The sequence below is a fragment of the Rissa tridactyla genome, chromosome 19 (assembly GCF_028500815.1).
Source record: "Rissa tridactyla isolate bRisTri1 chromosome 19, bRisTri1.patW.cur.20221130, whole genome shotgun sequence".
NCBI classification, from domain to species: domain Eukaryota; kingdom Metazoa; phylum Chordata; class Aves; order Charadriiformes; family Laridae; genus Rissa; species Rissa tridactyla.
In genome coordinates, this window is record NC_071484.1 from 1,321,440 (window position 1) to 1,347,294 (window position 25,855).

The 25,855-nt window shown below is 51.7% G+C and overlaps 2 protein-coding genes across 2 annotated transcripts; both read left to right on the forward strand.

Annotated features, from left to right (window-relative positions):
• The first annotated feature begins 955 nt into the window (after positions 1-955).
• Positions 956-9,408, forward strand: LOC128919482 (feather keratin Cos2-3-like). The gene is made up of 2 exons (XM_054224788.1): positions 956-1,024; positions 9,082-9,408. Exons 1-2 carry the CDS (start codon positions 956-958, stop codon positions 9,406-9,408), a joined length of 396 nt encoding a protein of 131 aa, XP_054080763.1.
• Positions 9,409-24,445: 15,037 nt separating this feature from the next.
• On the forward strand, positions 24,446-25,487 carry LOC128919346 (olfactory receptor 6F1-like). Its single transcript, XM_054224625.1, is given in 2 exon segments — positions 24,446-25,096; positions 25,158-25,487. Coding segments are annotated over 2 exon segments (969 nt in total). The 5' UTR covers positions 24,446-24,457.
• Positions 25,488-25,855: the final 368 nt, after the last annotated feature.

Sequence of the window (25,855 nt, forward strand, 5' to 3'; positions counted from 1 at the left end):
ACAGGAGAGGTGTTCCAACCCTCGGATCATTTTGGAGCCTTTCTTTGGACCCACTCCAACAGACTCTTCCCACAGTCAGTAGAGAGACATCAGCTCACACAGGGGACTTGTCCCATCCTAAGCAGATGTCCACAGGAAATGGAATGAATCATGTTTCTGGAGACACCGATCCTAAAAATGACCAATGGTGGCCTCTGAACTCCTCAGCTAGCATAAGCTCACAGCAGGGCCTGCCTACCTGGTCACCTGCACATGGCTTGCTTCATCATACGGTCAGAAGTGAACCCACAGGATCTTCCACCAGAGCCTACAAACACCTCTATCCCATGGCTAAACCCCATATCCATGTCCCTGGTACTCAGGCGCAGATGGGTAGCAGGGAAAGGGCTTTTGTGTGGGTGAATGGAATCAAGCTGGGTATGTCACTCTCCTCAGCTGCATCTCTGGCTCTCCCTGAGTGCACATCAGTCTTCCCTCAGCTACAATGAACTCTTTCAAACAGGATTTGCAGAAGATGACTCTGTCAGGTCCATGTCCTGTGCCCTGGACAGCGTAGGCAGCCTTTCATTGGGTGTCTTGAGTCTCCTCATTTCACTCTAGATGCCTGGAGGTCTAGATTAGTGTGTGAGTATGTGTGTGTGTGTGTGTTGTCAAAGCATCTGTTTAGTGTGTCTTGAGTGACCCTTCCTGGACTCTTCCAGAATGTGAGATGAGTCGTCTGCCCACGCCAACGTGTATTGCACCGGAAATGCTTGGGCCTCTCATCCTGTCATGCAAAAGATGCCTCCACTGGGGAATGTGCCTGGCATAAAGCAGGAAATGGAAAGACAGCAATCCAGGAAGCCAAAACATAGCTCATAGCATTGCTCGGGATGTTTTGCATTCAAGATGAGCTTGTCAGCAAAGAATCACCTCTGCAAGGGATGCCTCTGGCAGCCTGGGGCAGTTAAGGTGCATGATAAAAGCCAGCCCAGCGCCTCACTCTCTCATCCACTTCTCTTGCCTCCTTCTCCTTGGGAGTCAGGTGAGTCTGAAGAACTTTCTTTTCCACTGTCTCTAAAAGGGAGTCTCACTTCGGCTGACCTCTCAGCTGATACCAGCTTTGTTCTCTGCCAGCTCATGGGGCTGCTTGTCATGGGAGGGGGAAGCAGGGAGGTTAGACATGGAGGGAGGCTGGGATTCTGCTGAGGTGCCTTCTGGAATCAGGGGCCAGGCAGTAGCTGTGTAGGAGCTGGTGGCTTTTTTTGGGCCCTGTCAGAACGAGGCCAAGAAGTCCTCACATTCTTGGCACAGCCTCTGTCTCCCAGCCCTGCATGTTCTTTCTCTCTCTCATGGTGCTGTGACAGGCTGTTCCTCATGCATCCCGTTGTTTTGCTTCCTCACTCGGTTGTCTCACAGGTGCACCTCTGAACCGAAGACATGTCCTGCTACGACCAGTGCCAGCCCTGCCAACCCTGCCGGCCCTGTGGCCCCACCCCACTGGCCAACAGCTGCAATGAGCCCTGTGTCAGGCAGTGCCAGAACTCCACCGTTGTCATCCAGCCCTCCCCTGTGGTGGTCACCCTGCCTGGACCCATCCTCAGCTCCTTCCCACAGAACACCGTTGTGGGATCCTCCACCTCTGCTGCTGTTGGCAGCATCCTCAGCTGTGATGGAGTGCCCATCAACTCTAGCTGCTGTGACCTTTCCTGCATTTCCAGCCGCTACTGTGGCAGCAGATGCCCCCCCTGCTAAACATGCTGACAACGGCTCCCCGTAAGGACCCCTTGGAACTCAGAACATGGTGCTGAACAGAGGATCAGACTTCATGCCATTTTTTTTAAGAGCAGCTGACCATCTCTGACTCTCCCTGCAAGTACAGATGTGAAGACGCCAACCTGGTGTCTCTGAAAACACAGACAATATTTACCTTTCCAGTCTTCCTCTCACCCTTTTTCTATCTTTTCTTTGATGTCTTGTGCTTCCCTTAAAGCCTTGTTGTGTAGACCTCAGAAACCAGCCTGGAGGAACCTTCTAGCCTGTCTCCCTTTGATGGGCAGGTCAACAGATGCCCTGTGGGAACTCTGCCACAGGAAATAGGGAACACATTCTTGTCTGCTCCTTCTGCTCCCCACGCTGGGGGCCTCCACTTGGAATGATCACATTCTTTAGACTCATTCGCATTCTTTAGACTCATTAAACAACTGCTGCAACCCTGCCTGTGCCCTTTATATGGTCTTTTTATCTGCACACTGACTGTGGAAGGAGAAAGCCATTGCTTTCCAGGAGGAATTAGGTGGGGGCACAGGGGAACCTTTCATCACTCCTAGAGGCATTGGAGGGTGGGACACACTGCAGCGAGTCCTCTTTCAGGCACTGCCTCTTGAAGCTGAAGAAGACATTCCTGGTTACTCCACAGCCAACGGCCATCAGTCCTTGCCTTGCTGCAGCTCTGCTCAGAAATAGCCCCTTGGCCATGGACCCTGTCGTGTGAAAGGGAATCATGACAACTCTTGTCCTCCAGAGAGGAACTGTGGGCATGTGGGAGGCCTGGGAAGTCTGCAGTCCCACAAGCTCTTGGGGAAGAGTGCTCCTCTTGCTTTGGGTGGAGCTGTGCTGGGCAAGGAGGCTCAGAAGACCATGTTCCCAAAGGATGGCAGGAACTGGGAATGGGTGAATAGCCTTGGGGATGGCCCACATTGCCTACTCCACCTGCCTCTTCCCTCCTTCACCTTATCTAGGGGACATGGTCAGTATGCCATGCACGAGCAGCAGGGACAGATTCCCCATGCAATTCTATCACTCTCCAGCATCTGGCATGGCCCATCTGTTGCCCAGATATGTAGGGCTGAGGTGTTCACAAGTTCCTATTTGTATCAGCTACAGTAGGCCACTCACTGGAGTCCCCTGTCCCTGTGAACCCAGCACCCCTTGGCTGAAGGCAGGCCTAGGACAGTGACTGGTGCCCAAAGATGCAGCACTGCTCTGTGCTGCCTTGTCTTCCTCAAGCAGAGCTTTCCTGAGGCACAGGAACTCTGCAGCCCCACAAGTGCCACAACCCCAGTCTAGTCCAGAAAGGTGCTGTGTGAGAGGAGATATTCCAGCTCCGTGGAGACATGGCAGTGACAGTGGGATTTCATTCAACCCTCAGCAGGATCCATGAGCTGTCTCTGAACGGCATAGGGCACGCACCAGCCCAAACACAGGCTACACGCTGGGGTGCCTTTCCCCAGGCACCAACCTCCTTCAGCATTCCCAGAACCCTGGGGCTGAAGTGAACCTTGTGCTCCATGCAGCACTGCTGCTCCCCACACACAGGCCAAGGGCATCCCACAACTGCAGGCTCTGTGCCCATGTGCTGTGGGAGTTTGACCTCATACAAATGCCACACACCGACAGCAGCACAGGACCAGGGCAGAGGACAGAGTGATTCCTGCACGGGGTTAGGACTGGGGACACCTCTCCCCACCTCTCCCTCTTCTGTAGGAGTCAGTGCTGAGTCCAGTGGTAACACAGGGATGAGATCCCAGTCTGAGATGGAGCAACTCTCTTGTTTTTTCTTAGCAGAGCCCTACAACAGGAAAACATTTCTGGGTGCTTAGCCGAGGAACTGGCTCCCTAGGGCCCATGTTCCCGCAGGACCAGTGAGCGTGGTGGTGACTACACACCCTCATAACCAGACCGGAGTGCACTGGCTAGCAATTTTCTTGGCACATCAGAACCACACAGAGTTTTTTGACTCATGTGGTTACCCCCCACTCAAAGAGTGCTCTCTTTCCTGAAAGCATCATGGCGTTTGAAAATCACAATGCTACAGAAAGTGCTTTCCAGAGGAAGCAACTGCAGCATCTCCCCGTCATGGCCTGCGGATACCACTGCGTCATGAATATTTTTATTTCAACAGTAAACTTTAGAGCATGTGCCACTGAGTTTTAGGTATCATCCTCATATTACAAGATGTCTGGGACGCTTCTTGGCCATCTTCAGTCACTTTTAGTTTTCCCAGAGACCGCGGTTGTTGTATGATCCATGATGCCAGAGGGGACATTCACCACAGCCATGGCTTTCCTAAACACATCCTAGTCTTCAGGTCTTCTCAGACGGGACACAAGTCTGAAGGATACCTTGGACTAAATCATGCAGGTGGGACCCCTTAATGACATCTCTTCTGTACACAACACTTCCCTGGTTTTCCCAAGAAGAAACAGGCTTGTGCTGCCCCAGTTCACCTAGGAGCACTTGCGCATTCTTCCAATACCGTGGATGCATATTATCAGGCACTTCCTGAACAACAGGGCTGGAGTCCTCAGGAGTCTCCAGGGGCTTATCCACCTCTGTCTGGTTTTCCTCTGGAAAAGCAGGAGTTATTGTCCCCCTTTTCTGATTGCTCTCCTTCTTGTGGGAGAAGTACTTTTGAAGAGCGTTTGTATACACCTAAGCTTTCTCATAGGCCAGCAAAGCTGGTGTCTGGAGAATGTCCCTCATTTCAGCATCCAAAGAGAGGACTGTTTCAGTCCTCATGTCTTTCCCAGGTCATTACAGCCCCCATAGTTGCTCGTGCTAATTTGCATGGACTAGGTGCTTCTTTTTCCCCCAAATAGTCCATCCCTGCTTTACCTAAAGCTCTGTAAATGAGCAGAAGAGCAAACCTTATGTCCTCCACAAATTTGGTAAAAGGATCTTTCCAGAGGACTTCCTTAAGCAGCAGTTGCCAGCAACTGTAAGACCACAGAATATTCTCAGGCATAACAAACAGCAAGCAGTGGGCATTCGTCAGTCGTCAAGCAGTTGCAAGTTAAAAAAGTTAAAGCATGTTATTAAGGGCATTGTCCAAAAGTGCCTCTTAACTACTGACAGGCATCAACCCCCTCTCTAGGAAGCCTGTCCCCGTGTATGACCACTCTCTTGGTGAAGAACTGTTTCTTAATGACAACTTTGAACCTCTCCTGATGCAGCTTTGAACCATTGCTCTGTGTCGTGACACTGGATCCCAGGGAGAAGACATCAGCACTTCCCTCTCCACTTCCCCTCCTAAGGAAGCTGTAGAGAGCCATGACGTCACCTCTCAGACTCCTTTTCTCCAAACTAGACAAGACCAAAGTCCTTAGCCACTTCTCATGGGACATTCCTTCCAGCCTTTTCACAGGCTTTGTTGTCCTCCTCTGGATGCATTCAAGCACCTTCACTTCCTTCTTAACTTGTGGGGCCCAGAACTACACACGGTACTCAAGGGGAGGCCGCCCCAGTGCTTGATGCAGTGGGATAATCCCCTCTCTTGACCGGCTGGTTGGACTGTGTTAATGCACCCCAGGCTGTGGTTTGCCCTCTGGCTGCCAGGGCACACTGCTGACTCCTGTTGAGTCTGCTGACAACCAGCACCCCCAGATCCCTTTCTGCAGGGCAGCTCCAGCCACTCCTCTCCAAATTTATACCTGTGTCTGGTGTTACTCCATCCCAGATGCAGAATCTGTCATTTGGACTTGTTAAATTTCATGCCATTAATGATTGCCCAATGCTCCGATTTACCTAGATCCCTCTGCAAGGCCTTTTGTCCCTCCAGAGACGCGTCAACACCTCCCAATTTGGTATCATCAGCAAAATTGCTCATGGCACACTCAACTCCTACATCCAGATCACTGATCAAAATATTGAACAGAACCATCCCCAGAATTGAGCCCTGAGGAGCACCAGTGCTGACTGGTCATCAGGCAGATGTAGCCCCATTCACTACAACCCTTCAAGCCCTGCCTTTCAGCCAGTTTTTCACCCAGCACACCATATTCCTGCTCATCCCACAGCTGACTCTCCAGAACTTCTCACTTGACTTCCCAACTTTTCCGGAAGGATAGGGACACTATTAAAAGCCTTAGTAAAATTCAGAAAAACTCCATCCACCGCCTTCCCTTCATCCACTAGGTGGGTGACCTCATCATAGAAGGATATCTAATTAGTTCAACAGGACTTCAGTCAAGTGACCATCTTCAACAGGTATTTGTTCAGTGTTTCCTTTAGACCTCCTCTTGCTATCTAAGTACTTAAAAATCCTTTCTTGTTGACTGACACAAGACGGGCCAACTCTCAACTCTCATTGAGCCTTGGCCTTTCCTGCCTTTTCCCTGCATATGTGAACCACAGCTTTATAACCTTCCTGCGAAGTCTGACCTTCCTTCCAGAGTTTTTACAATTTCTTTTTCCTCTTGAGTTCCATGAGGTCTTCTGCCCTGCTTGCTTGACATGAAACACAATGGAATTGCCTGTTCCTGTGCTTTTAAAAGATGGTTCTTAAAAACTGAATACTGCTTGTAGACTCTTAAAAGCAGATTTGCAGAGGACAATTGGAGGATGGATGCTGGTGACTTCTGGCACCAAGCGGAAGGCTTCTGCCCCACCTACGGGTTTACAACTGCAAAACAGTTCATTGCCTTTAAAGAGAATAAATGTGAGGAGTTAGAGATCAGTGAGCAGTTGCAGGGCTACGATCATGTTGGGATCATGGAGACAGGGTGGGATGGCTCCCATGACTGGCATGTTTCAGTGGAGGGATACAGGCTCTTTCAGAAGACAGACTGAAAAGATGAGGAGGGGGACTTTCTCTTTCTGTGAGAGAGCAGCTGGAGTGCGTGGAGCCCTGCCTGAGGATGGGTGATGTGCCAACCAAGAGCTTGTGGGTAAGCATTAAAGAGAAGACAGATAAAGAACATACTGCAGTGGGTGTCCCCTATAGGACACCTGATCAGAAAGAACCAGCAGAGGAGACCCTCTACAGGCAGGCAGGAGCAGTCTCATATTCACTGGCCTTCATGGGAAAATTCAACCACCCCAATATCTGCTGGAGGAGCAGCACAGCAGGACATAAGCACGTTTCCTCAAGTACATGGATGACAACTTCATCCCCCAAGTGACAGAGGATCCCACGAGGACAGGTGTTCTGCTGGACCTCATAGGTATCAAGGAGGAAGAGCTTGTTGTGGATGTGAAGATCAAAGGCAGCCTGGGTTGCAGTGACCGTGAAATGGTGGAGTTCATGATCCCAAGGGGACTGAGGGGGTAAATAGCAAGCTCATAACCTGGGCCTTTAGGACAGCAGGCTTTGGTGCCTTTAAAGATCTGCTTGGAAAATTCCTGTGGGGTATAGCCCTGGAGGCAACAGAGGCTTAAGACATCTGGACCACTTCCTCCAAACTCAAGAGCGGGCCATCCCAATGAGCAGAAAGTCAGGAAAGCATGCCAGGAGGCCTGCATGGATGAACAAGGAGCTCCTGGCCAAACTAAAACACAAGAAGGAAGTGAGCAGAGGAAACTGGGGAGGACTCCAGGGACACTGTCCAAGCATGCAGGGATGAGGTTAGGAAAGGCAAAGGCCGAGTGGAACTGACTCTGGCAACAGATGTCAAAGGCAACAAGAAGGCCTTCTCTAAGGACACAGGTGACAAAAGGAAGGCTAGAGGAACTGTAGTCCCCCTGCTCAATGAGTGGGCCTTCTCCGATGCTCTGCAGCAGAAGGCTGTGGTGCCATACAGCAAGACATAGACCGGCTGGAGACTTGGGTGGAGAGGAACCTAATAAAGTTCAACAAGGGCAAGTGTAGGGTTCTACAACAAGGGAGGAATAACAGGATAGGGTCTGATCTGCTGGAAAGTGGTTCTGTAGAGAGAGACCTGGGAGTCCTGGTGGACAGTAAGTTGACTGTGAGGCAGCAATGTGTCCTTGTGGCCAAGAGGGCCAGTGGTCTCCTGGGTACATTAAGAAGGGTGTGGTCAGCAGGTCGAGGGAGGTCATCACAGAATCACAGAATGATGAGGGTTGGAAAGGACCTCTGGAAATCATCTAGTCCAACCCCCCTATCAGAGCAGATTCACCTAGAGCAGGTTGCACAGGAATGCATCCAGATGGGTTTTGAAGGTCTCCAGAGATGGAGACTCCACCACCTCTCTGGGCAGCCTGTTCCAGTGCTCTGCCACCCTCAAAGTAAAGAAGTTCCTCCTCCAGATGTGGCCTCACTAGGGCAGAATAACATCCTGGTGGTGGTAGAGGACCCGCATAACTTTGATTTTCATCAGCATTGAAATAATGGGGGAAATAATTTTACAGCTCTTTAATACCCATAGCTTGGGGTGGGCTGCTTAGTTTCCTGCTTAAAAGATTTGAAGAGTCTATGAAACCCAGCAGTGCAGCCCACCTGCACCCTACAGGTGACCACTGGAGTGAGATGAGAGGGAAAGACAAGGTACGTCCTTGGGAGACCGACCAAGGATTGCAGAGTTGGGAGTAGTTTGGCTCATTCCTGTCAATGCAGCCACAGACCACCCCATCAGTGCGCCCCAGGCCAACATCACTTGCCTGCACTGCACCCATTCGGCACTTGAGCTGAGGCTGCAGCAGGCACTGACACATTCCTATCCCAGCACTCAGGAGAAGACTCCATGAGGGAAGGTGGACAGCATAAGCCAGGAAATGAGAAGGCGGCATTGAGAAAACAGCTACCCAGCCCATGTCATTAGCTGGGATGTTTTCTGTTCATCATGAGCAGCTTAGACAATGCCACTTCGGTAGAAGCTACCTCTGGGCCCAGGGCAGGTCAGGGCCATCATAAAACCAGCCCAACTCCTCGCTCTCCCATCCACTTCTCTCTCCTCCTTCTCCTTGGGAACCAGGTGAGTCTGAAGCCCTTTCCCTGCATTGTTTTCTGCTCATGCAGGTGTGTACTCCTCCCTCCTGTAGTGGGGCTGTGGTGCTGCTCTCCATCAGAAGGGGAAGAAGGGTGAAGGTCTGAGTCAGAGAGTGTCTGGGACTCGGTTGAGGGAGCTGTTCTCTTAAGAGATAGGCAGCAGCCTCCTTGGGCCTGGAGACACTTTGCATTATCTTGAAAGAGGACTTGGCACTTGGCTGAGGTTGCCCTTCACTGCAAAGATTGGCAGCAGCCTGGTTGGGCCTGGGTGATCCTCACAGTACTGTGTCTGGTAACCCTTTTGCCTCACTGCACAGTTTCTAGCTCCTGGCTCAGCAGGTGCCTTTGACACGCTTGTGGTGGAGTGACAGACTCCTGGCAGACTGTTCCTCAAATATGTATGTGCTCTACTGCCTCTCTGCCCTCTCTCCCAGCTGCACGTGCAGCCCAGAGACATGTCCTGCTATGACCGGTGCCAGCCCTGCCGGCCCTGTGGCCCCACCCCACTGGCCAACAGCTGCAATGAGCCCTGTGTCAGGCAGTGCCAGAACTCCAGCGTTGTCATCCAGCCCTCCCCCGTGGTGGTGACCCTGCCTGGCCCCATCCTCAGCTCCTTCCCACAGAACACCGTTGTGGGATCCTCCACCTCCGCTGCTGTTGGCAACATCCTCAGCTGTGATGGAGTGCCCATCAACTCTGGGTGCTGTGACCTCTCTGGCATTTCCAGCCGCTACTATGGCAGAAGGTGCCCCCCCTGCTAAATGCGCTGGTGACAGCCCTGACAAGGACCCCTAGGAACCTGATGCTGGATTGAAGACAAAGCTCCTGGCCATTGATTTTAGGGAGGCTGAGCAGCCATTGCTGCCCTTCCAAAGGAGAGCTGATGGGTTTCTCTGAAAATGTGGCCAAAGTCTAACTTCCATGCCTTATTCTCTCTCCCATTTCTTCTGGTATTTTTTGTTCTTCTAGGCCATAAGACCTGCAAAGCCGCCGTGGGGCATCTGCTGGCCCCTCACCCTCTGTGGGACAGGCCTGTGGGGTCTCAACTGTGGGCAATGGCAGCAGACTTCTGTCATCTGCTGGTCCTCTCCCTGCTCTGGCCACCTCCTCTACAAGTGTACTTCTTTCCACCTCAGAGTCATTAAAGTTTTCTCATACTTACATCTGCTTTCATGTAATCCTTTTCATGGTCAACATTGCCTTGTATGCCAAGGAAGAAAGGCATTGTCTTGGGTGGTGGGGGACAAGGTGCGGGCACAAGCAGAAGAGGAAGGGGAGGGTGGGACATGGGGTAATGGGTCCCTTCCAATCACTGTCCCTTGGAGCTGAGGAAGATATACTCATCTCCTCCACAGCCAGTGGGTATCAGGCCCTGTATTCCAGCATCTCTGCTCACATGGAATCTCTTGGCATCAGAACACTTCCTGCAACAAGGAGACTGACCATTGCTTTCCCTTAGAGAGTGCTCCCCAGTGCTGCTGGAGGCTCTGAGAGGTCAGCAGCTCACAAGCCTGTGCAGAAGGGAATTCCTCCTGCTCTGGATAGCCCTGTGGTGGGAAAAGAAGCTCAGTCAGAAGATGGCCCCCAAGGATACAGGAGCAAAGATGGTGTGAGGAAAAGCCAACATCCGGCCTTCTCATCCTTGTCCTCACACTCGTCCCCTGAATGAGGGCACACGGCCTGAACGCAAGGCCAAGGGTAGTAAGGGCAGGCCACCTATACACCCTCTACCCCGAAAGAATTTCCTGCACAGCCCAGCAGTTACACAGACGTGCAAGGCTAAGGGGACTCACAGGTTGATGTTGGAATCATGAAATAGCTTTCCCTAAGGCCAGCTCTTCTCCTCACAGAGCCTGTTACTCACCTCTGCTTGCTGGTCTACTCCCCTACCGAGATCTTGCATAGAGCTGTACAGCCTGGTCACACTGCAGAAGAAATGGGGCAGGGCTGCAGGAAACCTATGAGGTACTGCATGAGAAGGGCTCCAAGGATGGGCAGAGTGCACTGGGGAGGAGGTCCTCCAGATCTCAGCACACGGCCATGCAGCAACTGGAGGGTCCACAAGGTGGTTCTGAGTTTTTTTGAAAATTATTGCAATCGTAATTCCAGGAAGGAGCATTGCCAGAGGGCAGGTTTTCCATCTTTCTTTGAACTCCAGCCTCTAAGGGACACATCTCAGAGCAGAGGCTCAAAGAAACAGGCCCACAGGAAACCCTGAGGAAGCAGTGTGCAGCAGGGAGATCCAGAAAGCAAAGAGCAGCAGCGGGGAACTATTGCACAAACCCCCACAACCTCCTGCATTGCCCACCAGCTCACCAGAGCCATTGGGCAGAATAACCACATAACCCCCGGTGAAAACAAGGGAACCTGAGAGTCTTTCACCACCCTTCGATTTCCTCTCAGGCCACTGGCACTGTCCTATCCTGGAAGAGGGTCTTGTCTTGCAAATCCCTGGGTGAACAGGGGAAGCATCGCTGCCAAGGGACACCTGAGGGCCCCTTCCTCCAAGCTCAGACCCATCCCCTCCCTCCCCTGGGCTCTTGCACAGCCAAGGAAGCTCCCTGCACCGGGGTGTCATGCAAAGCTCAGAGGTACAAGGCACTGTCAGAGAGCTCGACTTTCTCCAGCTGTAGGAGGCTGTATTTCTCAGTGGTGTTCAGCATGGTGGTGAGACAGCCACTGGGCTTGTAGCCAGCTGCTGCCTGATAGGAGATATGCTGTGGGGCTTGTCCTTTTCTCTGTTTGTACCAGAGCAAGGCATCAAAGCTGGAGGTTTGGTAGGTGCAGGTGGTTTCAAAGGTGTCTCCCTGCTTCACTGTGACTTGTGCTTCTTGCTGGGTGACAGTGGTCTATCCCATGGTGCCTGGAAGAAAAAGAGGGTCAGTGACTGTGGAGGGAAAGACTCTGAAATGCAAAACAAGAGGAGATGCAAAATGTCAGAGGAGCGGGCTCCCTTTTCCTTTCTCTGCAGCACTAGCCCCATGGATGGGTACAGCAAGGCGGTATCTTTGAGCAGGCAGCCTCACACCTCAGCTCAGCGTGGATCTCACAACACAGTAATACCAACTACCTCCCACAGGGATACCCCCAGAGAAGAGCTGTGCTTTCACCCACATTTTTGATTTCCAATCTCCTGCTGCCCGGAGAGTCCAGGGAAGAGCCTGTGGTGCCTGGCCCTCCTGTGCTGGCTCCAGGTCACCTCCAGCATGGTGAGAGATCATGGGAACACCTGTGAGCACTTTCATGCTGCTCCCCATTCCCTGTCCTCTCAGGAGGCTCCGAAGTCAAGGTAGGGAGGGAAAAGAAAGCCCAGGCACTGAGGACTTGCAGGAGGAATGCATAGTCCGGGCAAGCTGCATGACATGCACCAGCCTGGAGAGAGACTGGGACACCCTAAGAGCGTGAGTGGCACGAGAGAGCTTTCATGTCCCTGCATCAGCTTTCAAAAAACCCTGTGTGTCAAAACACAAGTACAAGGTCAGGAAAGGTGTACTACCAAGACAGAAAAGAGCTTCTGCAATGGTATGTCTGTGAAACACTGGGCTCAGAGAGATCAGAAGAGAGAGGCAGAGAGAGGTGGATGGATGGCAAGAGAAAAGGAAAGCAAGGGGTCTATGATGGTCAGGAGAGGAGCTCTTTCTTCTTGGTCTCATCTTTTCTCTATGTAGCAGTATCTTGAGAAAGCAGGTGCATTTGCCCATAATTCAAGAGCAGCTCCCCGCAGAGACCTATTGAGGGGGTGTGGGTCTCCTGGGAAGAAGAGGAATCATGCCTCCAGTCAAAGACAATCCTTACCCAGTGGTTGCCTCAGGAAGGCAGAGAGGACGAGATACCTGATGTGTGTGCTGAGACCGATCCTCCTGCATGTGTGAGAGAGATTCAGAAAACCCACATGTCCCCACCAAAAGCCCCGAGAGAGCAGAGCTGCCGGAAATGGCTCTGCAAGGGGAACAAAGAATGAAATGGGGAGGAGAAAATGCTTGTTCTTAGCACATCTCAAATGCCTGTGCTGCGGTTTTCTCTTCCCCAGTACTGGCACATGTTGCTCCTGCAGTCAACAGCTTCTGCCTTTGCAAGGTGAGGGGTTAAAGGGGGATAGGCCTGCACCTGGTGACCCACCTCTCTGACACATCCCCCTCTGCAACGCGTTGGGAGTGTCTCCTTCCCTGATGCCTGTGTCCTCTCTCTCTCCATCCTCAAGCCCTTGGCTGGGTTGGCCTCTCCTGGCTCCTGCATGGTGTCTAGTCCCAAGCTCCTTTCAGCATACCCAAACCCGCAGGTCTCAGAAACACAACGGTCAACACCCCCACACCCTGCAGACACCAGCTGCCCTACTCAGCCCAACAAGGCACTGGGCACTTTCTTCCTCTGTCCAAAAGAAGATGTCTCAGGAACCAACAAATCAAGTTTCCTGCCACACTTCCCATCCCATCTCATAAATCGTTCCCATCTCAAGCTCATTGGGGAAAAAAACACACTCAAACCCAAAGAGACGGTCCTTCCACTTGACCATAGCCCTTCCATTCTCACTTTCCTCAACACAGGTAGGATCTCCATTTGTCCTCTCCTTACTTTTAGCATTTAACAAACCAACTAACCCAACTGTCTTTACTCTTTCCATAGCATAATTTAGGTTGGACAGCACCTCTGCAGGTCACCAATTTCAAGAGCTTGCTCAGATCAGGCCATACCTGCATGTTTGTCAAAGCCGGAAAAACCGTTTGTCTGGCACCTTGCAGCCACTGCCACGCTCAACATCCAACAATGGAAAATCCTGACATAGGTGTGCTTTTTACACACATTGTACATATCTATTATGGCTGCCCTGTGGCTAATGACAGAAGCAGATGATTTAGCCTAAGCAATGTGGCAGCCGCTTTCTGAGAAGATTTCTAACAAACCCGTCTGGCTGGCACCTTGCTTCCTGATGCTGCCCTTGCAGACCACAGCTGGGAGAGGGACTCCTTCCATGGGAGGCAGGTCCCAGTTGGCGGGACCTGAATGGGAGCCTTCCAGGCCAGGTGAGGACCCTTGGAAAATGCCAGCCTTTCTGGGAGGCTCTCCGGGCACAAGGCTTGTCCTCCTGGTGCCAGTGCAGTGCTGGGCACAGCCTTCTGCCACCACTCCTCTGGCTCTCCTGGCTGCTCCAGTGCTAAAAGCAGATGAGGAGATGGTCACCTCAGCAGAGCAGCTCCCTGAGCTTGAATGAGCCACGTTAACTGACAGATGTCAGGGCTTGGCTCAGACAGCTTGAAATCTCCTCCTGATGCCACCTGCTAATTAATATTAGTTTGTCTTTTGAAGAGATGGTATTTATCTTAAGGCAACTTCATCAGGCCAGCTTCCTCTCTGGTGTCCCAGCCCCAGCATTTGCAGCTGTAGGCCATGGGGCTCACCCCCCGCACACAACATTTGCTGCCATGTGAGCATGTCAGGGCAGCACCTCTCCCAGCGCTGAAGCTGGAACTGGTCCCAGACCTCCACAACTGCCTTACGGCAATTACCAGGGATGGGCCGGAGCTTGCAAAACGTCGGGATCATTTTGACTTGGAAAGTGGAGAATGCCTGGAGCTGCAGCAATAGGGATGGTCTTGAGCTTTGACTTTGTCTCTCATGGACAGAATTGGTATGTGAACATGGTTAAATTTCAAAAAAAGACCCCACTGCTTGGACCTCAATACACCTTCTCTCTTTCCTGTAATGAGAACACAATCAGTTGAACTACCTCTGGCCAATGCACAAAAGCCCAAAAGCCCTCTGCTGTCACTAAATCCACCAACAGTGGCTGGCGCCTCATTTGCCTTCTTAGCAGTAGGCTTTCGAGGACTTGCCTCAGGGGCACAGGGGCCGAGAGCTGCCCGTGGAGTCCTGCTTCTCAGAGTGTGGGGAGAGGCTGGGGTTCCTCATGTGCATACGCATCTGTCTGCACCTGGGGGTATATTTGTGCCTCTGTGTTTGCATTTGTGTGGGCATTTGCAAATGCACACGTGAGAGTGAGTGTCTGCCAGCGTGTGTGTGAATGAGGACATTTCTGTTTATGTCTGTGCATGTGTTTGTGTCCACACACATTTTTGCAGGTGTGGAGGTAAGTGTGTGTGTGTTGCCAGTGTGCGTGCGTTTGTATGTCTGTGGGCATACATGTGAGCAGACGAACACATATCTGTGTTTGTACAGGAGCTTGCATATATATATAGGTGCAAGTGTGTATAAGCACATGTGAACACTTATGTGGTGACAAGTCTCAGGGGTGAACGTGTGTGTGTGTGTGCCTGCGCAGGGGTTCCCGTGTAACTGGATGTATATGCACATGTATTTTTACGTGTGCTGGCATGTCATAGAATCTTAGAATATCCCGAGTTGGAAGGGACCCATAAGGATCATCGCGTCCAACTCCCTGCTGCTTGCAGGACTACCTAAAACTAAACCATATGACTAAGAGCATCATCCATACGTTCCTTCAACTCTGACAGGCTTGGTGCTGTGACTACTTCCCTGGGGAGCTTGTTCCAGTGACCGATCTCCCTTTCAGTGAAGAACCTTTTCCTAATGTTCAATCTGAGCTTCTCTGATGCAGCTTCATACCATTTCTACGTGTCCTGTCACTGGTCACCAGAAAGAGGAGATCAGCACCTGCCCTTCCACTGCCCCTCCGTGAGGAAATTGTGGACTGCAATGAGGTCACCCCTCAGCCTTCTCTTCTCCGAGCTGAACCTACCAAGTGACCTCAGCCACTCCTCCTAAGTCTTGCCCTCGAGACCTTTCACCATCTTGATCACCGTTCTCTTGGACACACTCCAATAGTTTGCTGTCCTTCTTAAGTTGAGGCGCCCATAACCGCACACAGGACTCGAGGTGGGGCCACACTAGTGCAGTGTAGAGTGGGACAATCATCTCCCAAAACCAGCTAGCTACGCTGGGCTTGATGCACCCCAGCACACTGTTGGCCCTTTTGGCTGCCAGGGCACACTGGTGACTCATATTCAACTTGCCATCGACCCAAACCCTCTGACCTCTTTCCACGGGGCTGCTCTCCAGCCTCTCATCCCCCGGTTTGTATGTGTAACCAGGATTACCTCATCCCAGGCGAGGAATCTGTCACTTGATCTTGTTGCTTTTCATATGGCTGGTGATTGCCCAGCGCTCTGGTTTACCCGGATCTCTCTACAAGGCCTCTCTACCCTCAAGGGAGTCCACAGCTCCTCCTGGTTTAGTATCGTTGGCAAACTTACTCAAGGTACATTTGATTCCTGCCTCCAGATCATTTATGAAACCTCCTCATTAAAGAGGACTGGCCCTGAAATTGAGCCCTGGGGAACCCTGGAACATGGACTAAATATTGCTAGAGACCAGAGAGTGGAATAATTGTGGGGAATTGCTGCTGATGTCATTGTTGTGGAGGGACGGGGCATGGAGTGTGTGTAAATTGCCCACCTTAGTGGGTGTTGTGATGGTGTTATTTCGATTTTGGTGTGAGGAATTCTTTTTTGTTGATGTAAGAGAAGTTTGTGAACATTGTAGATTGTGTGATGAATGCATCTATTAAGGACAATTCTCAAATATGCGATTCACAGAGGCGAGGGGTGGACTGTATCTGGTTTATTGGACAAGGGTTTGGTATCAGGGAGGCTGCAGGGGTGGCTTCTGTGAGAAGATGACAGAAGTTGCATGTGTCCCATGTTGAACAGAACCAGCTCCAGCCGGCTCCAAGACAGGTCCGCCACTGACTAAATCGGAGCCATCCAGCGATAGTGGTAGGACCTCTATGCTAACATATTTAAGAAGGGAAAAAACAGTTGCGCAAGAGCAGCTGGAAGAGAGGAGTGAGAATAGGTGAGAGAAACAGCCCTGCAGAAACCAATGTCAGTGAAGAAGGAGTGGGAAGAGGTGCTCCAGGCGCAGAGCAGAGATTCCCCTGTAGTTCATGGTGAAGACCATGGGGATGCAGGCTGTCCCCCTGCAGCCCATGGAGGTTAGAGGTGGAGCAGATATCCACTTGCAGCCCATGGAGGACCCCACACCACAGCAGGTAGATGTGCCCTGAAGGAAGCTGTGACTCCATGGAGACCCCATGCTGGACCAGGCTGCTGGCAGGACCTGTGGCCCCATGGAGAGGACCCCACACTGCAGCAGGTTTTCTGGCGGAACCTGTGGCCCTGCGGGGGACCCACACTGCAACAATCTGTGCCTGAAGGACTGCAGACCATGCAAAGGGCCCATGCTGGAGCAGTTCATGAAGAACTGCAATCCATGGGAAGGGCCTGTGTTGGAGCGGTTCACAAAGTCTCCCATGGGAAGGACTCCACATTGGAGCAGAGGAAGAGCACAAGAAGGAAGGAGCGGCAGAGAAGAAGCGTTATGAACGGACTGCACCCCCCGTTCCCCTTCCCCCTGAGATGCTTGGGAGGAGGAAGCAGAGAAGTGAGGAGTGAAGTTGAGCTTGTGAAGAAGAGAGGGGTGGGGGGAAGGTGCTGTTAGATTTGTTATTTTCTGTTATCCTACTCGGATTTGATTGTCAATACATTAAATTGATTTCCCCAAGTCAAGCCTGTATTGCCTGTGACAGTAATGGCTGAGTGATCTCCTTGTCCTTCTCTCAACACATGAGCTTGTTTTCTCTTGTTTCGTCTTCTTTTCTCCCCCTGTCCTCCTGAGGAGTGGGGGTGACAGAGCAGCTTGGTGGGCACCTGGCAGCCAGACAAGGTCAACCCAACCCAAACAGGCCATGATCCTGCTGGCCCAGCATCTCGGTGGAACTGGTCAACAACCTTCTTGGTGCAGAAAGGGCACTGCAGCAGCAGAGCCACCTGGGCAAAGATGACCATAAAGCCCACTGTGCGTGCTCCCAGTGCTGGCAGGAAGCAGACTTTCTTTCTCGTGACAGCATTTTTCACCGAGCAGCTTGCATATGGTGACAGAATGATCAAAGGACGTGGCTGAGAGGATCAGGAACTCAGTCATACCTAGGAAGAAGTGGGAAAAGGAAAGCAGGAAACACAAATGATGGAATGCCTCCAGCATCTGGGGACAACGGTGGTGGCACAGCAGATCTCCAAGAAGGAAAACCAGCCAAGGAAGAGCTACCTCAGGATCCTGCGGTGACAACCATGAGGCTATTCCCACTATGATTAGGAGATACACGGAGAAGACAAGACAAGCAGAAGCATGTGCCCCCTGGGGAGGTCCCCCTGTTTGACTATATTGGTGTTTCCTTTGGGGCAAAGTACTGCCCTGTTTGAAACAGCTTTGTCATGTCCAGAAGGAATCAGCTACCTAGGCAAGAGGGAGGATCCAAAGGTGTTCTGGGGTGAATTCTTTGTCTCCATTGGTGTCAGAGGAATAAAATCAAGCACTGCTGCAAAGCAAGGGAACCACTACAGCCCAGGTGAAGGTCTGCCCCTGACAGGGCTGAGGAGCAGGTGGTAGGCCACAGTAAAGAGAACTTGAAGGAGCTCTTACAAACATTTATGGTTCGCTGGAGTGGATGACTGCCATTGCAACTTATTCTACGTCTGTGAGGCATTTCTGAGACAAAGCTGTCAGGTCTTTACGGACAGGCCAGAGAATGCCACGTTACCCAGAACACTGGGAGCACTTTATGGGGAAGCAAGAGGATCTTGTAGGAAACACCACACTCCCCTCCCTGCCTTGCACTGAGCATCTCAGTCTCCATGTGTCTGCTGACCAAGGGGCTGTTCGCTGCCTTCAGGAGCACAGATCCACAGGAGCCATTGATGAGAAATGGGGCTGAGCCCAGGCACTGACTCCAAGGAGGACCCGGTGATGCCGGTGCTGGGGCCATGGTGGATGCTGATGCCACGCCCAGTGCTGGTGCTGATGCTGGTTCCAGTCAGGTGGGGGAAGCCCCATGGCGCAGGGGACGGGGACAGGGAGCAAGACAGATCCTTCACTCTGTGCCTTGGAAGCCTCTGCCCATGGGTTTGACCACCTCTGTCAGCTGCTTGAGTCACACAGAGTTCCCCGGGGCCTGGCTGGAGCCCACAGCCTCTTGCCAGAGGCCTCCTGCCAGCTCTCACTCCCCTCAGACCTCCAGCCCCTGAGAGAAACTCAGCAAATCCCTTTCTGACTCACTCCTCAAGGAGAAACCTGGCATGCCTTGAGGCTGCGCTCAGTGTGTCCAGGCCAAGCGGTTTACCCTGTCTCCTGGGCCCCAGCTGCCAAGGTGCTGAATCCTGTCAAACAAGCTCCTGGTCTCACCACTGAGCCCCTGTGGGGAGCGTTTGAAGGTGCCTCTGACCTCGACATGCCATTCTCCTGCTGCTGGGGAGCTTCAACTTCTGACCCCATGCAATGACTTTGTAACACTAGCAGGAACATTTGGGCAGGAGTCTGAAATTCTGTAGCTGGCGGACTCAGTTTTCCATTGTATATCTGAGCTTTTACAGGGGAACGAGCTGTGAAACCCCTCCTGGTTGTCCGGAGGGGCCCCGGCGGGCGGAGCGTAGGAAGGTTTGGAGGTCAAGTGCTTGCTATTTTAACAGTACTCTTATTTTCTCGAATATGTCTCGGACATTCTTGGACAAAACTTGGACATTTAAAACCAGATGTGGAAGGGAAGGGCACGGGGTTCTGCTGGATGCTCTCAGTTCACAATAGAGAAGGAACAGTCAGCTATCGTGGCTACACTAGAGCCTCAGATCAGAAACAGCAGCTCCACGGAGAGGGGAACCTGCCCTGGCTGAGCTCTCCTAGCAGAGCTCCCTGGCTCTGATCTCACTGAGGTCTCTCAAAGGCAAGGGGGAAAGCCTTTGGCTGTACTGTCTCCAAGCTTGATGTGAGCTCAGGGCAACCGATATTCAGGAGGGGACATGGCCTTAGAAAATTTCCCCACTGGGCACAGCCCTTGTCAGAAAGACGGTCTATACTGGACAGCCCTGTGGGACAGTAGCTGGCTTTGGGGGATGTGGTCTTGAATCCAACGTCCCTTTCCTCCCAGGGAGAGCTGCTGGGCTCAGACTGAGATTCCAATGTGGGACATGACGGACCTTATTGGCTGAAGTCCAAAGTGGTCATTAGTTCTTTGGCTTTCCTGTGCAAGCCACAGGATCTCTCGTTCCACTCACAGCACAGCAATGTCAGGCTTCATGTTCCTTTCATTCAGGACCTGTTTGATTCAAGGTCTCAGCCCCTGCCTGTCCCCGCACCAGGCTGATAAGCTACATAAGTACGTTTGGCATTGACATGGACATGAGAGAGGGTCATGTCCCACCCCAGACACCACCGACACTGCATTGGAAAGAAGTGCACTCAGGGGCAGCCAGCACAAGGTGGGCAGGATTGCTCAGCCTTTCTCCTTGCCCAGAATGCAATCCGCATCCTTTGAACTCTCTAGCATTGGGGAGAGCAGCTGTGCCCTGGCCTGGAGAGGCCGTGCTGAGGAACTCTAAATAGTGTCACACTGAATTCAACTAAGGATCCAAAATGGAGTGAAACCATCCTCGTTGTGGCCTGAAATGGGCAGCAGCAGAGTGTGAGCTCTGCAGGGGCAGGAGAAGGAGGTGTCAGGAGGCAGGGGCTACCTTTCAGTGCCTCTTCCCTGGATACACCTCCAGCAGGCTGGTGCCATCACCGCTCAGCTGCACTCGGGCTCCTTCTGCCCCGGGGAACATGCTGCTCTGTGGTGCTCATGGATAGAGCAGCGGACAGTATCCCTGCCATAACCAGCACATGCCCTCTTGATGAGTGACACACAAGGACACATACACACAGGCTCAGTCACGCTGGCATGGAATCATGCACAAATTTGTGTTCCCATGTGCATTCACAAAAACCTGGCTGCTTACAAGTACACAAAAGACAAGAACACACACAGGAACACCATGAACCATGGATTCTTCTGAGGACCCCTGGGAACCGGGCAGTATTAGGCAGGGTAGGGTGAAAACCTGGCAGTGCAACACATACATCTGGGGAAGCAACAGTAAGTGACCATTGGGGTGAGATGAGGCGAGATGAGCAGAGTGACCCAGGCTATTGTCATCTGCTCTGAACCTGTCCAGCACTTGAGCTGAGTCTTCTGCCCACACTGCTGCATTCCTGCCCTGGAAATCCTGGGGCCTTTCATCCCACTGATCACAGGAAGCCTTCACTGGGGAATGAGGAATGGGCATGGAACAACTCTGGAAATGAAAAGGCAGCAGTGCAGGAGACCAAAGCACAGCCCATATCATTAGCTGCAATGGTTTGAATTCAAGATGAGCTTGTGCAAAAATTGTTACCTCTGCAAAGGATGCCTCTAGTGCTGCGGCAATGAAGGGCAGGTATAAAAGTCCCTGCTCTCTCCTGCACTTCTCTGGCCGCCTTCTCCTTGGGAACCAGGTGAGTCTGAAGCTCCTTCTCCTCCTCTTCCAAAGTGAGATCTCTCCTCGATGGACCTCTCAGCTGATATTGTCTCTCTCCGTCCTTGGGTTTGCGTCTTCTTGTCATGCTAGTGGAAAGCAGGGAGAAGGTCTGCTTAGAGACAAGCTGAGTGGTGGCTGACAGGGCTTTTGGTTTATGCTCTAGGAGACACCTTCCATGGGCCAGGCTACTCTTTGTAGGGTGATGAAGACTGTGTGTCTCCTGGCCAAGATTCCAGCTCCCCACTCAGTAGTGGCCTCGGCTCCTTTCTGATGGGGTAACAAGGCTGCTCCTCACCCACCCTTGTGCTCTCTTTCCTCCTTGATCCTCTCCCAGGTGCACCTCCAGGCCCTTCAGACATGTCCTGCTACAACCAGTGCCTGCCCTGCCGGCCCTGTGGCCCAACACCTCTGGCCAACAGCTGCAATGAGCCCTGCATCAGGCAGTGCCAGAACTCCAGTGTCGTCATTGAGCCTCCTCCTGTGGTGGTGACCCTGCCCGGCCCCATCCTCAGCTCCTTCCCACAGAACACCGTTGTGGGATCCTCCACCTCCGCTGCTGTTGGCAGCATCCTCAGCTGTGATGGAGTGCCCATCACCTCTGGGTGCTGTGACCTCTCTGGCATTTCCAGCCGCTACTATGGAAGAAGGTCCCTCCTCTGATAAAGATGCTGGGAAAGTCCCAGGGAGACATCTCGAGCAATGCAGAACATGATGCTGGGCAAGGGATCGAGATTTAGGATGTGTTTTCGGTGTAGCTGAAGAGCTTTGCTTTTCTCTCCCTTTTCTTTGACTGCTTCAGTTCCCCTTGGCAGTAAGGTGCTACTAATGCCAGCCTGGTAGGGACCTGCTGTCTCCTCTCCCTCTATGGGGCAGGCAGACAGACAGCATGCAAGAACTTCTGCACGGCCAAGGACAACAGAGCCTCTGCTGCTGCCCGTGGGGCTCCATGAACTGGCGGCCCCCACCTGGAGTGACTTTGTCTCCCTCTTTGGACTCATTAAACTTCTGCTGCATTCAAGCCTGGCCTCCATGTGGTCCTTCCCTCTGTGGACACTCCCCAAGCTACCAAAGGAGAAAGGTGTTGCTCTGGGGTGGAAGGGGGTTAGAGCACAAGGAGACACGTCTCCATTCTCAGAGGAGTGGGAGGTTGGGACAGCCTGTAGTGGCTCCTGTTTTGGGCACCAACCCTTGAAGCTGAGGAAGATATCCTGGTCTGCTCTCCTGCCAGTGACCATCAGGCCTTGCCTTGCTGTTATCTCTGCCCACAAATGTCCAGAAAGGCAGGAGTCCCTGAGGTGTCAGCAGCCCCATGAGCTCTTGAGGAAGGGCCTTCCTCTTGCTATGGCCAGAGCTGCTCTGGGCTGTCAGAGGGTCAGTGTGGGGCTACAGAAGATGATTTGTTCTGCAGAATGGCAGGAGTGGTTAAGCAGGAAACAGCCCTTGGGATGGCCCATAGCTGCCACTCCACATTCCTCTCCCCTCCATCGCCCAATCCAGGGGCCATGGCCAGTAGGCATCGGGAGGAGTAGCAGGGGATTGTCATCCATGTTGCCGAATGCATTGAGGCTGGAAACTGGAGCTAAGCCTGTGGGAGCTGAGGGTAGTCATCACAGAAACGGGGACAGTGAAACGGTATATTTCTGAGGGAGATCATATTGCTCTGATACAGAGCATGCAGGGCTGATTCCTTCCTTACCTGTAGGGTCTGAAGGACTGGCCTAGATTCCTCTAGAGGGGCTGAGAGCTGGTGTCAGGAGTCCTGGTTCTCAGTGGTGTGTGTGCATGATCGTGGCTGTGTACACGTTCCTCTCGCTGTACTCATGTGTGCACTTGTAGTAAAATTGATATTAACTTGAAAAGTGAAATATAGCATGTATCTGAAGCAACCAAGGGAACCTGCCGCTGCTGCTAGAAGTCATCTATACAGCGCCAACCATGTTTCATTAATTACAGAGAAATAGTAACTAGACATGATTAATCTAAGATTAGAGGAGAAGTAGTTAAAAGGTAATTTTGGCAGGGGGAGACCGTGACCACCGACCCATTGATACCACCTATTTAAAAGAGAAGCACAGACGAAGAGGACAGAGTCTGCATACCAATACATAAAGGAAGCAAAGAAACCTTGACCAATCATTAAAGAGAATAACAATGAATATGTATCAATTATTAGAATATGTAATAATCAGTGTATGAAAAGGGAAATTTTTGAAACTAAGGTGTGCTCCCTTGGAACGAGCACTCCATTTCTGCGCAGTAATGGAATAAACTTGGAAATATCTCTGCTATGTGTGTTATTGGCTTGCACACCGGGTAAAGAACCCAGATTTGGGACAACACATTCACACATACATGTGCGTGCCTGTGGTAATACACATGAAAATGTGAGCGTGCACCAATGTTCTCTGTGGGTATGTGTTCTGGCAATTGTATCCATGTGTATGTGTTTTCACAGACTGTCATGGGGGGAGTGATTAACTTCACTCATAAGAGAGAAGTAGTGAAATATTTATTTATATGAAACAGTAATTTAAGAAAGTTAGTAGTGAATGCAACAGTGTTTTACGAGCTTCAGTAGAAGGGTACACTTGTTTATTTACTGCATAGAGGACAGGGTCAGACAAGCTGTCAGGGAAACCCTCCCATTGAGTCACGCGGTTCAGTAAGGACCCCCTTGCTTTCTAAACTCCTTCTCAGAGAGGAGTCTGGGCGTGGCTGGATGCAGCCCTAGTCCCAGACTTGCTCAACGGTTTATGTCTAAAGGATTATATATGCGCAATCAATCCTTTATATCACTTAGCTAAGATTTCAAAGTTTAGCATGCTATTAGTCACTTACCAAGAATCTGTTGCGGCAAGGAACCTCTCAGCCTCGAGGAGAAGAACCTTAAGTGGGTTTCCTCACTCAAGGGGAGACCCTGGCACGCAGTCCACTATTTATAGAGTAAGAGAGTTGTCCTATAGTCATATTCGCATGGGAACAAAATAGCTAGGTCCCCACTCCAGGCAGTGTTTTGACTGTGTTGCCAGCCATCCCTCAAAGTCCAGGTGCAACTCATCACAACTCCCACTGATGGTTATGGCTTGAGCAGCAGCCGAGGTGGGGAAAGGGGGAGAGCACACCGCCATACACATACACACATGGAGGAGGGCATAAATGTGTGTGACTGGTCTGTATATTCGTAATTGTGCACGTGCATGCCTGTGAGTCTGCATACCTCTGTGTGTGCATGGGTGTGCACGTGTGTGCACCCATGAAGGTAGGTCAAAGGTCTTGATGAAATCAAGGTACACCCCAGGCAGTACCCCTCCCCTTCCCACAGTGTCCCCCATCTCCACATAGAAAGCAATGAGGCTGATGAGGCATCATTTGCTCTAGTTTCACTCCTAGTGGCATCTGAAGGACCAGCACGGGCATGCAGACGCTCACAGAAACTTTCCTGTCTTTGCAAATGAACCTCAATCCTCGGGAACACACTGCAAATGGGACAACTGTGGAAGAATTCATTTTTCTTGGCTTGCCAGGCACGTGGCATTTCTGGGTCTCCCTTGTGGTGGTATTTGCACTGACGTGCTCCCTGACAGTAACATGCAATGCATCCATCATGGCTCTCATGTGGATGAACAGCAACATCTGTACCCCAATGTACTTTCTCCTCCGTAATCTCCCCTTTCTGGAGATCTGGCACACTACTCGTGTTGTTCCCAAAGCCATAGGAGTCATGCTGGGGAGTAGCCAGACCATCTCCTTCAACGTCTGCATCCTCCAGTTGTTCTTTCTTCTCTCCCTAGGCTCCACTCAGTGTTTTCTCCTGTCTGTCATGGCCTATGACCACTACTTAGCCATACGCTACCCCTTGAGATACAGCTCCCTCATGAGCAGTGTCCTCTCTGCTCGGCTGGTGCTCAGCTCCTGGCTGGGAGGCTTTCTGTCCGTCTCGCTGATGGCCTTTCTGACATCCAGGCTGATGTTCTGTGGGCCACATGTCATCAATCATTTCCTCTGTGATATAGATTCCTGCCTCGCCCTCTCCTGCAGTGACATGTGGCCCATGGAGCTAGCGACATTCCTTGCCTCCTAAACTGTTCTGGTGGTCTAACTGTTCTGGTTCTAGATGATCTCTAGAGATGATCTCTAGATGATCTCTAGAGGTCCCTTCCAACTCTGAAGATTCCGTGGTGCCCTGTGTGGTTACCCAGCTCTCCTACGTGTACATCACCTCTTCCATGCTCAGAATCATGTCAGCTCATGGTCAGAAAAAGGCATTTTCCACTTCCTCCGCCCACCTCAGTGTTATCACATTCTGGTATGGCTCCACCATGTTCCTGTGCGTCAAGCCATCGGCCCAGAACTCACTGGATCTGAACAAACTCATGAACACCTTTCACACAGCTGTAACTCCTCTGTTGATCCCCTTCATTTACACACTCAGGAACAAAGATGTGAAGCAAGCTCTGTGGTGGGCCTTCCAGAACAAGTGAAGTGGCTTTTCAAAGGGTCTCAGTGGGATCAAAGAGGTTCATCCCCTCCCTCCCATGGTTTCCACCCTGCAGAAGGTCCTCACCAAAGTGTAACTGCACCTGGGCATCACAGGTAGTGAGAAGCCACCAGTTCCCCACTGAGCCCATTTCATTCACCTCACAGCCACCTTAGGCTGGGCTGAGCCTCAATTCTAATGCTCCCACCTCCCTCTGTTCCCTCCTGGGTAAACTCAGAATGCCTCCCAGTGCTCTAAAGACCACCACTTGGAAAGGCTCACAAACCCCATCCAGAAGCAGCTCTCCAACAGAACACTGGAAGAGTTGTCCTCCCACAGGTTTGAATTCCAGGTTGCCAAGTGCTTCATTTT